The following is a 15795-nucleotide window of genomic DNA, read 5'->3' on the forward strand; positions in this document are numbered from 1 at the left end:
GACTGAGTGGGTAAAGCTTGTTCTTGAACTTTAATTCCGGCACCCAACTATTACAAAAAAAACCCAAAAAAAAAAACGGGGGGAGAACGGGATGGGGGGAGATGACATAATTAATTAGTTGTGCCCATGCTTGAAGATGATTTTACAGACTGCTGCAAAATCCTTTTCATCCTTCACCAAGTTCATTAAAAACTAAAAACAGAAAGGGAGCACAATTGACTTGTTTCATTGGTAAAATAACATGATATATTATGTTCAGCAGACTGGAGCACAGCACTTTTCTAAATGTACTCTCACAAACTGCAACATCTGCACTGTGCAGCTCAGAAAGCAACAGAGTGCAGACGAAAGGTGATAAGGAGAAATTTATTTTATTGCACACAGTACTGCAAGGAGGGCTCTTACGCTCTGCCAGTATTACTTACAGTCACAGACACAAGCCTCAGATTGCAGCCAGCCTCTATCCAAACCTCAAAATGGTACTTAAACCCATATTATGATTCATCTCACAATCTATCCAATTCTGTCTTTTTCCATATAAAAATTTTTAAACAGATTAAAAAAAAAAAAAAAAAAGAAAAACATAAAACCCACTCTGACCTCTGCTGCATTTGCCTGTCAGCCGAACTTACTGAATTCTGGTGAAGGCATGATCTGCAAAAAGCTGATGCAATCCAACGACCAATTAGTGAAATGGGTAAGCGAAAAATCTCAAAAAGAATAATATTTTAGCAGATCTTTTAAATGCCCTGGAATCCCACAACTAACACCAAAGCACTGGCCTACTATCACATGCAGAAAAAGGACAGAACCTCAGACTTTCAAAAGAGAAATGGAGATTAATAGCTAGGACTTACAAGTAAACAAAACTTCAGTAATGATTTGCAGACCACACAGGCATCATAAAGCAGCATGACAGTCTATCAGCCTCACCTAGACTATGCATTCTTTAGAACTTTTGGCTGAGCAAAGTATTTAAAGTACAGTTGACCTCCGCAAAGTCACGGTTCTGAGTTTGAGGCCTCAGTCGTTCATGGATTTTTCCTTAGAACCATTTGTAATAATGGTTGGCGGAAACCACAAATATCCTCCACAATTTTTTTTTTTATGGCTTTTTTCATGGCAATACTATACTGTAGAGAGAACACAAAGCAACTGTAGAGAAAAATGCGGCTAGTGATGGTGAAAGTAGCCAATCCGAGAGCATTATTAATTTCTCCTTGCTGCTGTTTGGCTGCTGCCCTGTGACGCATCTCCGGCAGATGTAGCCCAGCATTCCCGGACCATAACAGTTTACTGCGTGTAGCTATCTCGAGTGTTTCGCTGAGCGTTCTCGTGTTTTTCGTTTTGTTCTTCTTAAATGTCTAGGATGCCGCACAAACACCGTGCACCTTCTAGCGCTTCTGGTAATGAACAGAAGCACCAGAAAAAGCTTAAGACACTCCAGGAGAAGGTTGAATTACTGGATTTGCTCCAGGAACTAAAAAATTATGCTGCAGTAGCCACCCGAGGAGCTGAAAATCCTCTGCTTTGCTGTGCAGTCATTATCTTCATTACATACCTTCATCATACTGCACAGCTAATTCATCATCATCTTCAATTAATATCGTTCATTATTATGTACCCGTACATTTTACTTTACTTTTATTAAATTAAATTATTACATATTTACACTACACATACCAAAGAAAACACGCTTGCATGAATTACAGCACATACAAGGGTAACATCAGTAGCACTGCAGGAGACATAGCAGTACAGTACTGTACAGTATACCGGTTTACCTTTACATTCTTTTTATAGGGTGGTAGTGTATTAAGCTAATTTTGAAATATAATGAAAGTGTTTTGGGGGCATGTTTAGGGTTTAAACTATAAAAATAGGCATTTATAGGCATTTGTTTTTTTACCACATGCAAAATATGCGGTTTTTCACAATTTGCGGGTGCTCTAGAAACGTAACCCCTGCGAATTTCGGGAGTTGTCTGTATCCCTTTCAAAAGATAGATACATAGATGGATAGATGAAAGGAATTAGACAGAGAGAGATAATTTCATTTCTAGAAATCTAAAGCACTCATTCTTCAGTTATACTCAGGAATATGTAGCTGCCGTTTCCTCTTCTTTTATTTTTATTTATTAATTTTATTTCAAGAAAATATAATTGCATACACTCAAGTTGAATTTATACAGAAAATGAATTAGTTTCCCCATTTTTTTTTAACCATAAACATGTACTTTCCATCAGATACTTGAAGGACTTCTTTACACATTATGTGAACAAATTAAGAAATACTTGTCGGCTTTACATACAGGAAAGAATTATATTCCTGATATTTATTTTTAGTATTTTTCGCCTGCATTTATTTTGATTTTTTTTCCTGCACTTTTGCCTGCTAATTAATTCACAGATGGATATGACACTGAAACAGCTGCTCCCATTCTGCATTCACTACCATTTGCACCTGCATCTTCTCTGCTCAGAGAGTGAAGGGTCGCTAATTTTGCTTGCAATTAAGGGATGCACACACACAAACTAAATTAAAAGGAGAAAAATGGAACAAGAGATTCTGCAAAGCCTGGTATACTGAGCCAAGTTGTAATATTTGAAATTGGCTATTAAAGCAAATTAGATTAGACAACTTTATTAATCCCATGGGGAAATTCAGAGAAATCATGCACTGCAGTACTTGTCTGAATATGCAATACTAGCACACAAAGGCACAATAATTAGAGAGTAAGCTTCAGTCACTAAATATTAAATTAGCTGAAATAAAAACTTGTTGCCGCAGTGGCTCATTGGGCCAGACTTAAAGACCACACAGCAATTTGGCTGCTGTTCATATATTGTATCCTGCATTATTTTAAATATAACTGGTGCACAAAACAGCTAAGGCAGCATTAAGAATATGCTACATTATTTCAAAGTGTTCACACTTTACTAACATAAGAATAGAATATATTAGCCAATAAACACCAATCACAATGCTTTTATTTATTTATTTATTTGAGACCTATGCAATTCAGCAGCAGAGCCAGTGACCAGATTAGATAGCAAAAAATCACGTTGGCTCCTATAAACAGAACTTACGCCAGCAGGACAGGACTTCTAAGTGCAGAAGGTTATCTGGCAACAGCGTCTGTTTATTCTTCTGATCTTTTAGAAACAGATGTGTATTTCATACTGGCTAAAGGTCTCTAACTTTATTACCAGACAGCTCAGAAAAGGAATTGTAAACTCCTGTTATTTGAATTGTATAGAGGCTGTTGTTTTGGGTTTCATGCTGGGCTTGAAATTATGGGCTAATTCTGCCTTCTAATTAAATAAATTTCTTGTGTACTATTTGACTTCTTGTTTCTATATTAGTGAGCTGTGAATGTCGAGGCATTAAACGTTGCTCCTCAGTTTGCCCTGGGGTGCATCATGTTTTACAAGTGACTTGCCAGCATGTTCAGTCGAACTCCTTGCTTAACTGGGCATCTCACTTCCATAGTTCCAAAGGCGCTGATAAATTCATCAGTTTTGCTTTCAACTTCATTTTATGGAGATATAACAAGAAAAAAGGCTCTATTAATTTTTGGTGTGACTACTTACTTAGAGAAGCCCTCCTTAATTATAAAGTGATATTTAGTAAAATCATGAAGTATAGAGACGGGAACTGAGTTTGAGACACCCGACAAATGTAGCCCTGCAACTGAAATGAATCTTTTGACAAATCATATCTCTCTATTATAATAAAGAAATCTTAGGAAGAGAGACGAGACGTGACTTTCTCAGAGAGACACTTTCACGTCACGCGAGATGAGACTCTGTGGCAAGAGATTTAACCATGCCCCGGGCCGGAAATAAAGGGCAAAGAGTAGATGACAAAGTAGTACCTCGTAAAGACATTCAAAAACGTTGGCGCGATACACATGCAGAGCAGGTTAGAGATAATGAAAGTACTAAAATTCGAAAGTCTCAAAAAACTGATAGTAAAGATCGCATTAGCGCAAACAAACGGAAATTATTACTCGGTGAAATAACGGAACACCAAAAAGAGATCGAATATATCGCTCAGATTTAAACTTTAGGTCAGAGTATTGTAGATCGTCTAATTCGTGTTGCCATCAGGGAAAAGTGGTGTTTCTTCCCAATAAAGAGGTGTATCCGCTTGAATTAAAAGATTTGTTGTTTGGTGAAATTGAAATTTCAGAAGAGAAATTTTCAAGCCCAGTGAGAAAAGACTTTATGCAAAGAGATTTGGAAAAGTCCTGCCCACATCTAAAACATTTACAACCACGCACACGGTTAAATTATTTCTCATTTGTGTGAATGCTACTGTCAGACACAGTTTGTGTAGAGAGAAAGAAACAACATTCACTCATGTTGCGTTGTCACGTTGTAATTCCAAACATGGAATCAAAATTCAATGCGATACTGACGAAAAGGTAAAAGCGAAAAGAGATTGAATATATGGACATAGGTGATATGACAGAAGTATGTAGACATTGTTTGGCTTTAAACTTTAAGTCAGAGACTTGTAGATCGTCTAATTCGTGTTGCCGTCAAATAAAACGAGTGTTTCTTCCCAAAGAAGAGGTCTATCCGCAAGAATGAAAAGTTTTGTTGTTTGGTGAAAGTGAAAGCCACATACGCGAACGGCAGAGACGCAAAGTTGCTGGTGCGTAGTGCAGGCAGGGGGGTTGGCAAGCAAAGCCCTCTAGTTTATATTTTAAAATGAAAATGCCATTCATCAAAAATATTTTTACCTTTAGCTGTACCGCAAACTCACCTGAAGTCTGACCGAACCCAAAATTGGAAGAGGATGTTGTGGTGGTGTTATTTCCAAAGAAAGTAGTGTTCTGCCCAAATGCTGAATTTTTATTAAAAGAAAGGCTGTTTTGGCCAAACAGACCACTGCCTCCACTGCTAGTAGCAGGTATCCCGAAAGGAAAATTGTTGCCACTACTACTTGTGCTTAATGATCCAAAAAGACTACTGGTGCTGCCAGAGGTGGAAGCAGCTGGCTGTCCAAACACTTGATTAGATCCAAAGGTAGGCTGTCCAAAACCAAAACTACTACTACTGTTGCTGGTGCTGGTGGCTGGCTGGCCAAATGCTGTGGTTTGCCCAAAAGTAGGCTTTCCAAATCCTGTGCCAGTACTAAAGGCTGATGTCCCAAAGGCAGAGCCAAGTCCTGATGATGTGGTTGTGCTGGAAAGGCCAAACGCTGAAACTGCGGAGGATGTGGTAGCAGTAGTGGTGTCGGTGCTGCTGGTGGTAGTTGTGGTGGTAGTGGTGGTGAAGGCAGAGGCAGTAGTACTTGAAATTGTAGCAGATGCAGCCAAAGGAGGGACGGGCACTTGACTTTGGTTTGGGCTGGCAGTGGAATGGGTTGCAAAGACTAAACCAGGTTGCTCCCCACCAACAGGTTGCCCAAATAAGGAAGGGGGCTGTTGTTGCACTGTTCCTGAGGAAAATGCAATGGGTTGTTCACTTTGAGATGTAGTGCTTGTACTTGTGACTTCTGCAACCACAGCTGTAGTGACTGTTGTAATACTTGTTACTTGAGGGACGCTGGAAACTGTTGGTGTGCTGAGAGCTGCTGATGTTATTTCAGTGGGCAAAATATCTGGCTTTTCTGAAGCAGTGGAAGAGGTTGACACTACTGCAAATGTCACAGGTATAGCAGGAAGAGAAATAGCACTGTCCTTGTTTTGTGGAACAGATGATACTGTTTTCTCAATGGCAGGGGTAGATGCTGGTTCAACAGAGCTGGAAGGCTTAGTTATTGTTACTGATGGTTTAGTATCAGTTAAACCAACAGAAGGAGAGGTGGACACTGCATTGATGATATTACTAAAAGAAATTATGGTAGGTGCAGAACTTGTTGTTGGAGGAACTCCTGAGGACACAGTGCTGCTAGCCTGCTCAAAGCCAAATGTTGTTATTTGCGAAGAAGGATCTGTTACTTTAAAGATTCCAGTTGTTACTCCAGAGGTTATTGGCTGGATTCCACTGAATGCACTTACACTTGTTTTGGGTGGAAGTGTGTCACCTGAAGAATGGACTGTTTCGGGTGAGCCTGAATCAGTGGATTTTAGAACCTGCAGAACACTTTCAAATTTACACTCCGATGGAGGAATGGTGGTGGCAACACCTTTATCTAGCTGAGGAAAGGAAAAACCAGTGCTTGGGACCTTTGGGGTTGCTTTGGCTTCATCATCAGCCTGTCCAACTCGCAAGCCAGAAAAGCTTCCAAGTGTTTCACCTGCTGGTGTGGTTTGCAGTAAGCCACCAATAGATTTGGAGGCCAGAGGCTCAGTCTTGACAACCAGTGGCACTGAAGATACTTTTGAAGACTGGGATGTGCCTTTATCTGTAATCAGTGCAGAGGTAGTGGCAGTGCTGGATGCTGAAGTGGCAGATGGAGGGACGACAGATTTGGTTACACTAAAAGTGAAGGTGGTGTCTGATCCAGGCCCAAACACAGGCTTTCCACAAGTGGTAGGTAAAGTAAACTTGTTGACTTGGCTGGATTCCTTGGGCATTCCTGTATGTCAATGGAAAAAAAAACAAAAAAACGTGAGAATGCAGTGGTTTGGGAGCCAGCCTTAAAATTTTAATATCAATAATTTATCTTGTAATACAAATTACACAAAGTCTTTTCAGTTTTTCTGCAGCATAGTAAAATCTTCTGCTAATATACTGCATTAAAACTTTTAATTTTTAAGACATGTATTAATAAGTTATTAATTCTTCTACAGGGTAGACATTTGATGATAGCTAGAATAGTACAATACATTACATTATTGATTGAAGTTACGTAATATTCCCAAAAAAAAAAAAAAAATCAGAGTCACAATTAAAGGTAATTGGAAGCTGGGCCTACCTTGGCAACACTAGGCAAAAGCAACAAACAGCAGTGCACTGGGTGCCAGATGTTAACTGAGTTAATTTTTATCCACACACACATACCTCAGGACCACTTTAGAACCATCAATTAATCTAACAGTCATATCTTTGGGATGTGGAAGGAAAGCAAGAGCTACCCACTGTGCCAAATTGCTGTCATTTTAAATCTTGTTGACTGTTTATTTTTTTATCGACTGAATATACAGATATCATGACCAATGGACCAATATAAAAAGAAACAAGCGCTGTGACAAAATTTTTATTACATATTTACCTTGTGAACCATTTCCTTGAGATGTTGGGCCTAATGTAGTGCCCAGAGTTCCAAAATTCAAAACTCCGGTGGATCTTAAAAATGTAAAAAAAGAGAAAACATTAAAGAAAGAAAATCTGCATTTTAAACCACCATATGTGCTTCAAAGTAGCTGATGTCCTATTAATCCCAATTGGTATCTACAAACTCGCTTAATTTTTAAACTCACTTACTCCATTTTGGGGTCACAGGGTAATCACTAACATAAACTTACAAATAACCATTTATAATTGCCATGTTCAACAAAACAATTAGCAAAAAGATACATATTCAATAGCCCCTAGACACCATCAACTGACCAAAATCAAAGCTTAATAAACATCACAGAGTCACAATCACCACAACGTTTACACAATTAAATAAATTTAAAACTCTACAGATCTAAAACTAAGTTCAATTAGACAAACATTTACGCCTGTAATACAACTACATTATTTTATGCAGTGTTGGGTTGCTAGAAGTGATGAGCGAACCGTACAGTGTTTGCTTCACTGCGAGCTTGGTGAAATTACGGAAATGCCTGGGAACTGTACCAAACTTGGTGAAATGCATTGAACTCAAAAGGGAAGGAGAGGCTGAACTAGTTTTGAATGGATTATAATAGTGCAATGGGCTTTTAAGTGTCCCGGAGAGCTAGGGAAGCATATACCAACTATGCTGGACTAATTATCGTGGCCAAAAACATGACCTGAGCTGTGAGACAGCAGTGCCAACCACTGTGCCACTGTGACCCAAACAGGAAAAGATGTAGTCGGAACGATAAACACAAACTAGCATTAAGTTTAAAAAAAATAAATAAATAAAAAAAATCATTACAGTACACTCACTGAGTTTCAGTCTTCTCTGCACTGACTGGCTGTGCCACAGTGTGGGACTGGTACGTTCCATTATTTGAAGTTATAGCTTTTTTTTTTCCTTGATCTATCCATGCAGAAGCTTCACACTTTTTTCTTCCATCAAGAAAATAGTACTGGCTTGTAAATAGTAATTAATCGTCCATTATTATTATTATTACTCCATAGGAGCTCATGTGTTTTCCGATTCAGGGAGAGGGCTCCGTTAAGGTTTGTTTTGACTTTTTTCTGCACCACATGGCTAATTATGCATGCCTTCAATCGGCATGTGAAATTAACCACATGCTGTTGGGGCAGGTAAGTGAGCGAATGCACAGAGATCAGTGTAATACTTTTGGTAATAGTACTTATAATATTTTCATTACAATCAGCAAATGCTCCACTCAAAAAAAAAAAAAACTGCCAGGCTTTGCTTTTCTTTTAAAAGGCATGTGGAGTGCAAATTGGGTCGATGCATTGGATAGAGGGTAGTGACATCACGCACATGCAAAGCGGATTAGGCAGTGACAGTAAAGTGTGAGGATGAGTGTGCTTACGGTACACATACATGAAAACTCTGTACATTGCTGCTACTGCTCTGTGATGTCATGATGGCCTCATAAAGCCTCATGGGGCACTGGGAAAAAGTTTGTGTAAGCCAGCCACGAACAAAACATATTCACTGTGAAAAATGCTTTGCTGAAGTTCATCGATCAACAGTAGTCGCTAGGTTAAATATAACTTAGTCCTAGAGATCCTTATATGGAAGGAGACAGACTATTAACACATAATCAATTAACCTTAATGAGAAAACATATACTGTATATTATCAGTAATATTTTAATATCAGACAGTGCCATCTACTACATCAAGCAACAGCTTATATGTTGAGGTTGACTAAGTATATATAGGCAACATGGGGCTTGATTCATTCACTGCGCATACCACTTAATTAGAGAAGATACAACTTCTTATTTTAGCACATCAGTATCCAAGTCATTCAGGTACTCGGAAGCCTTTAACAGCTACTTGTTCCACTGGATTTTTTCGTTTACATATTGTATAAAATGTTCTGCAAAAACTTCATTTTTAAATTAAGCTTACTATGTAATCACATCACATTAATCACTCCCTACACACTCCAGGAAGACATTTTGAGGAACCTTCAGAATAACAGCTTTGGTGTATATTAAACATAACATTGAAGTTGCAAGAAAGATTCAAGAAATGTATTTACTGAGGGTCTATTTTAAGGTTTTAAAAATAAATAGTTTGGTAAGTTGCCATCATGTATATATATCTGGACATCTTTAAATACATGGAACAAGCAACATTTCATAGGAAGCTCAACACTTACCCAGCTGAAGTGAAGGAAAACACTTTGTTCTGTCCAGCAACTGACGAGGACGAAGAAATAGGGGCAGAAAACGTTGAGTCAGGCTTTGTGACTCCTCCTGCCAGAAAATAACAGTGAGAGAGGAAGACAAAGCACAATTATACTTGAGCCCAGTGAGGAAAAAGACTCATCTGTGGATAGAATTCAATGACATCCATTTAGCGTTGTGGCTTGACAGGTTAAATAGTTCAGCCCCACTGCATGCAGGGCAAAGTTTGGTCATCAGGAGATATTATAATCTTTGAACAGGTATGAGATGAACACATTTGAACAGACCAGAGACTGGCAACAGGAGCTGACATTTGGAGTATCTCTACTTCTATGTTTGAATAAGCCAGCACTGGTGTAGAAGGTGAAAATGTACTGATAGGACTAATTCAGCTTTGGCTCTAGAATCAAACTTTTCAATTTTGCTTTGTGAGAGGACCCAAGCAAGTGCTTTTGATAAAATACTTGATGCCACAGATTTGACCTCTGTTTTGGGAGCCAACAGGGTTATCTCATTGGAACTGCAAGTTGCAGTGAGGATATTTATAATTGCCATTTCAGTCAATGCACCTAACATCTTTTAATGTATAGCTCACATTTTAGTGAGACTGTATACAGAAATACATCGCTATATCGCGCTTCGACTTTCGCGGCTTCACTCCATCGCGGATTTTAAATGTAAGCATATCTAAATATATATCACATATTTTTCGCTGGTTCGTGGATTTCTGCGGACAATGGGTCTTTTAATTTATGGAACATACTTCCTCAGTTTGTTTGCCCAGTTGATTTCATACAAGGGACGCTATTGGCGGATGGCTTAGAAGCTACCCAATCAGAGCATGTATTACGTATTAACTAAAACTCCTCAATGATATACGATATGCTTCCCGCGCGGTGCTTGATTGTTTGCTTTTCTCTGTCTCTCTCACTCTCTGTGACATTCTCTGCGCCTGACGGAGGGGGTGTAAGCAGAGGGGCTGCTTGCCTACAGGATACGGGTGCTCCTCTAAAAATGTCGCTTTATCGCGGTGCTTCGGCATACTTAAAAGCCCAGAAGCACGTATTGATTTTTTGCCTTTCTCTCGCTCTCTCTGAGATTCTCTGCTCCTGACAAGCATTCCTTTGAAGAGAAGATATATTTGCATTCTTTTAATTGTGAGAAAGAACTGTCATCTCTGTCTTGTCATGGAGCACAGTTTAAACTTTTGACTAAAGGGTGTTATTTCATGTCTAGAGGGCTCTAATAATGTTAAAAGTGTGGGAGAGTTTATAAGGGCTTAAAATATATAAAAATAACCATACAAACATATGGCTTCTGCTTCGCGGATTTTCATCTATCGCGGGGGGTTCTGGAACGCAACCCCCGCGATCGAGGAGGGATTACTGTATTGTGTTTAGTAAGGTAACACCTGCGGAGGCTTCAACACTAATGTGGGATAAATGAATAGATTGCCTAAAGGAGCCTAATTTGGAAAAAAGCTGTCTCTATCATGTGATGTGGAATCCCACATCAACATTATAACAGAATTTGTGGTGAACTTTAAGCGAGGTGACAAGAGTATTCCCACTATTACTGATTAACTGCTAGGTTGTAGAAGTAGTGATGAAACTCAACCTCCTGGACATTATAATTTCCGGCATTTTAAAACAGTGAGGGTCAATACATTTGCTATGGTTAAGTAAGGTGGTCTGTTCTAAAAAAAAAAAAAAATGTAAAGAAGATTGGGCTGACACCAGAAACAATGACCTTTCTATCACAATTTGGTACAGAAATCTCTCTCTCTATACTGAGGAAGGAAATGGGTAGGAAGACTGGTGGGCACCACTGCTGAAATCACTGGTCACCTTCTAACCACTGTGGATTCATTCTACTTTAATAGACTGAACTGTATAGCCACTAAGATGTTTTCTAACCCACATTACATCCTGCCCACCCCCGTGTCCACTCTTCTTCCGTCTGGTAAACAGCTCAGATCAAATAAGGTCAGGACTAAAAGATTTCATAATAGTGATTTTCCTCAAGCTGGTGGGATGCATGAAGTTAACGCATTGATCTTAACAGCTGCCTACTGTAACTGAATGAATGTGACTGTGTGTGCTTTTGCTAAACTGATTGTGGGTTGCTGGAGAATGATGATTAGCTTGCTTGATTTCTTTAATGGTTTATTTTTAGGAGTCTTACTAAATAAAAACCCAAGCAAATCACATTTTTATGGCAATGAAGTATTTGCATTAAATTTACATTTCTGGACAGACAACAGTAAACACTATATCTGAAATCAGAGGATGGACAGAAATGTACCAGGTTGCAAATCATTATGGAAGCAAAGTTGCATGATATATTTCAAGAATGGGTCCTCAGATCTAAGGACATATCATCTAGATCTTCGGGTAAAGAGAGTATCAGTGCTATGAAATGATCAGTACTCTGTAGACAGCTGTTTTTGGCGGCTAGGGAGTTGCTGGGAAGACCTTGTAGAGGCACAAACTTGTAGTAAAAACAGTACTTTCTAAATGCAGTACATCTTTTCCAGGATAGTGCTGGAAACCTAAAATGAGTCTAGAGTCACTTCTTTACCCAGAATCCCTATGGTCTCTTTTTAGAAAGAACAATATTTTAAAGGATACAGGATATAATGCAACTAGATGTAACAAAGACAACAAATATCAACTGACAAAAAAGAAAAACTCCTTTTCAAGTTTGTATGGAAGGCAGAAAGAGTAATAATCGCTTTGGAGACTGAAAAAAATGTCTACAATACTTGTTCCAGGTAATTTTATTCCAGTTATTAGATTTCTAACAACATCCTAAGCCAGGTCTGTCAGTTCAATCCTCACCTCTGACTGACCATTGACACTTAGTGGTCTGTGCTTCAATTGTTGAAAATAAACTTAAAGAATCGTATTATGTCTCCATACTTGTAAAGCATCTTGGAATATTTAATGCAGAATAAAGCATTGCACATTTCATGTACTCATTCCACTAGATTGGAATGCTTTGGATTAGAGTAAATATGTTCAAGGTGGCCATGCCCTCTATCCACTTCTGTCCGTGACGTTCACCAGGAGAGCATACTATTAGAGCTGTGGGTGATGCTGTTGCTGTTTGTGGATGATAATGTCTTCCCTTTTACATCTAAATGCAATATCTTTAAATTTGAGGCTATGTTCCTCTCCAAGAAAAGGTAGTGGGTGGGGGGGACTGGGGCCTCAAGCAAGGCGAGACAGGAAACATCAGCATCAGTACACTATGTAGACTCTCAATGGTTTGCTTATACTCCATGGATTCATTTTCACTGATGAAAGTGAAGTTACCACATTTAAATGTGTTCTACTAAAATAACATTTCCAAAAAATTTAAAAATTTTGATTTGGAAGTTTGTAAATCTTCAGAGACAGCTCAAAAGCTACTGCTTTATACTGACCCAGATCTGCAATACTTCCAAGAATGGATATTTGATATAAATAATGATTTTACACCAAGATCCAGTCCACACTGAATAATATTAGCAGCATTTATTTGGAATCTAAACAACAATTCCATATACTGAAACACTTTTGAGGACAGAGCCTCTGTGATTGGATGGATCACATAAACTAAAACTAGATCAGGACTGTACAGCTGCAGTGTATAGAAATGAAAAGAGGTTTTAGGAGGGTATATGTTGGCAAGATCCTCAAATAAACTGTTTAGCACAAGGTCATTGACAAATTGGAATGAAACCAAATGGATCAGAATCTCACAGTAAAATCAGAGATCTGTCATTGGTCTGTATAACATCAAATTACAAAACATTTTTTCTGTACAGTTCAATTTAAAAACGTGTGTTACAAAAGGTACTTACCAAACAAAAATCCAGGCTGAGAACCCATTAAGGAGACACTTGAGGCTGGCACTGAAACTTTCAATGCACTGGGAAAAGAAGGCTGATCCTGTTAGGCAAAACAATAAAATATACAAATGACATGTGATTGTTAACATAGGTTGGGCTCTTCAAGTTTGGTTTGAAAACAGTGTTAAAGTAAATGCAGCAATTCTATAAAAATAGAATCCAAGCGTTACAAAACATATAAAACTTGGTGTAAATAGAACCTATATCCAAATCAAGGACAATTAAGCAATAAGAACGGATGCATCCGGCGTATTCCTATTTTTTTCTGGTCTAGCAAATTTAATTTGAAGACATGATCCTGCCTAAAAAAAAAAAAATAAAAAATCAGAAGTGGTCTTCCCTAGACTTTCTCGTATACTCAGATATGGGGATGGATATTTGAGGAGTAAACTGCAAGAAAATTTATTTTTATATTATGTAAATTAAATAACCACCATCAACAACAAATCAAATCAAATTAATAATATATTGAACAATTATTAAAAAAGTTGAATAAATCGGAATCTGCAGTTGCATGAATAAAAGGTAAAGTACCACGTCCAGTTAACAGAAATAGCTCATAAGTTGGTAAAAAATCTATGTTTTGTACCTAATACATGTATGCAAAATTTGGCTGACCAAAGTGAAAGCGTACTACTCAAGTTATTGTGTTTAGACACACATACACAGACATAATTCCAAAAATGGTATTTTAGAGGTCTAAATTATCGGGATTAATGAAATTTTTGGAGGATTCCAATACTTTTCCTATACTTCGTATACAAGGTCTAAAATGGAGAGATTCATCAAAATCTCGACATTGAATCTTTGGATGATTACAATACTTTCCCTATACTTCGTATGTGAGAAAGTAAAAAACAGGCAACATAAGCACTGCACACCATTTGAATGATTACAGATATGCAAGTATATGTTCTCAGATTCTTGTATAAGATCTTCAATCGAGTTGTGTTCTCATTAGGAACAGCCATTATACTTGATATCCTGGCAGATGTCACCTTGTCACATGGAACCAGTGCAGCTTACTCATGTAAACAAATGACGCCAATTTAAATTCCACTTTCTTACTTAAAGTCCTGTGGATAACTCATTTAATCAGGTACCGGTCATTTACATAACACTGCTTCCTCTCGAGGAAATCAGCACCAATTTTAAAGTGGAAAAAGTGAGTATTTACCTGTACAGCGGTAGTTGTGGCTGAAAGTTGTTGAATGTCAGGAGCAGCAGAACCTTGAGCAGCAATACTGTTATATATAAAAAAACAAAACAAAAAAAACTAAATAGTGTAATACACAAGACATTTATGCTCACATTTATAAAATGGAGGAATAAGCTATTATTTGTTTATAATAAGATCTGTGCACTACAAAAAAAATCTGACACAAGTTCACTTCACAGCATGACAGCACACACTGCTATATTATAATGAGTGGTGCAAAATAAAATGTTAATGTTATTGAGGGTCTTAGTCAGTATCCTAACTTTAACCCAACTGGTTACGACATGAAGATATTAGAATAATCTGGAAAAGAACAGGCCATTCAGCCCAACAAAGATCACCAGCGCTACCCACTTAATTCTTCCAAATTAACATCGAGTTTAGAAAGTCTGTAAAGTGTTATGGTCTACCACACTGCTTGGTCACTTATTCCATATGTCTGTGTTTCTCTATGTGAAGAACAACCTCCTAATGTGTAACCTTAACTTTGTTGCCCCTGTGTTCCTTTTGAACTAATTATAAAGTAAGTCTCAATCCACTGTGCTATTTCCCTTTATAATTTTAAACATTACAATCATGTCTAGAGGGCGGCACGGTAGTGCTGCTGCCTCGCAGTAAGGAGACCTGGGTTCGCTTCCTAGGTCCTCCCTGCGTGGGGTTTGCATGTTCTCCCCGTGTCTGCATAGGTTTCCTCCCACAGTCCAAAGACATGCAGGTTAGGTGCATTGGCAATCCTAAATTGTCCCAAGTGTGTGCTTGGTGTGTGTGTGCCCTGCGGTGGGCTGGGGCACCCTGCCTGGGATTTGTTCCTGCCTTGCGCCTATGTTGGTTGGGATTGGCTCCAGCAGACCCCCGTGACCCTGTGTTAGGATATAGCGAGTTGGATAATGACTAACGATCATGTCTACTCTTAATCTACTTTTGCTTAAATTGAAAAGGCTCTGCTCAAGACCTTGAATAGGTTAAAAAATAAAATGCTGTTCCAAGTCCTACACCTACAAACAGACAGTTATAAACGCTACCAAAGGTAATCTTGCACAAACTTCATCCACAAATGCTTAGCATAGCATTTTTGTTGATGTTTTCATTAAGTCAAACACCCAAAATTATTTTTTAACAAAGGAATCTCATCACTGGCACGTAAAGTCAAAAGATATAATTTCTCTTTTATTTTATCCTGTGGAGAGTTAAATCAGCAAAGAATTATTTAACATTTTTTATGCAAGGTTGTTTTCTGTTTTGCGCCCATTGCTG

At 38.3% G+C, this 15795-nt stretch overlaps 1 protein-coding gene across 3 annotated transcripts in view; it reads right to left on the reverse strand.

The window, feature by feature from the left end:
• Positions 1-15795, reverse strand: part of nup214 (nucleoporin 214) — a 118956-nt gene that overhangs the window by 35788 nt on the left and 67373 nt on the right. For all 3 annotated transcript variants that reach the window (XM_039764391.1, XM_039764392.1, XM_039764390.1), the window contains exons 25-29: positions 14500-14566; positions 13275-13362; positions 9400-9496; positions 7171-7244; positions 4774-6534 (exon numbers count right to left, since the gene is read on the reverse strand). In XM_039764391.1, the coding sequence (XP_039620325.1) occupies positions 4774-6534; positions 7171-7244; positions 9400-9496; positions 13275-13362; positions 14500-14566 (2087 nt within the window). The remainder of the gene's footprint in view (positions 1-4773; positions 6535-7170; positions 7245-9399; positions 9497-13274; positions 13363-14499; positions 14567-15795) is intronic.

This window comes from Polypterus senegalus, chromosome 9 (genome assembly GCF_016835505.1).
Source record: "Polypterus senegalus isolate Bchr_013 chromosome 9, ASM1683550v1, whole genome shotgun sequence".
Classification (NCBI taxonomy): domain Eukaryota; kingdom Metazoa; phylum Chordata; class Cladistia; order Polypteriformes; family Polypteridae; genus Polypterus; species Polypterus senegalus.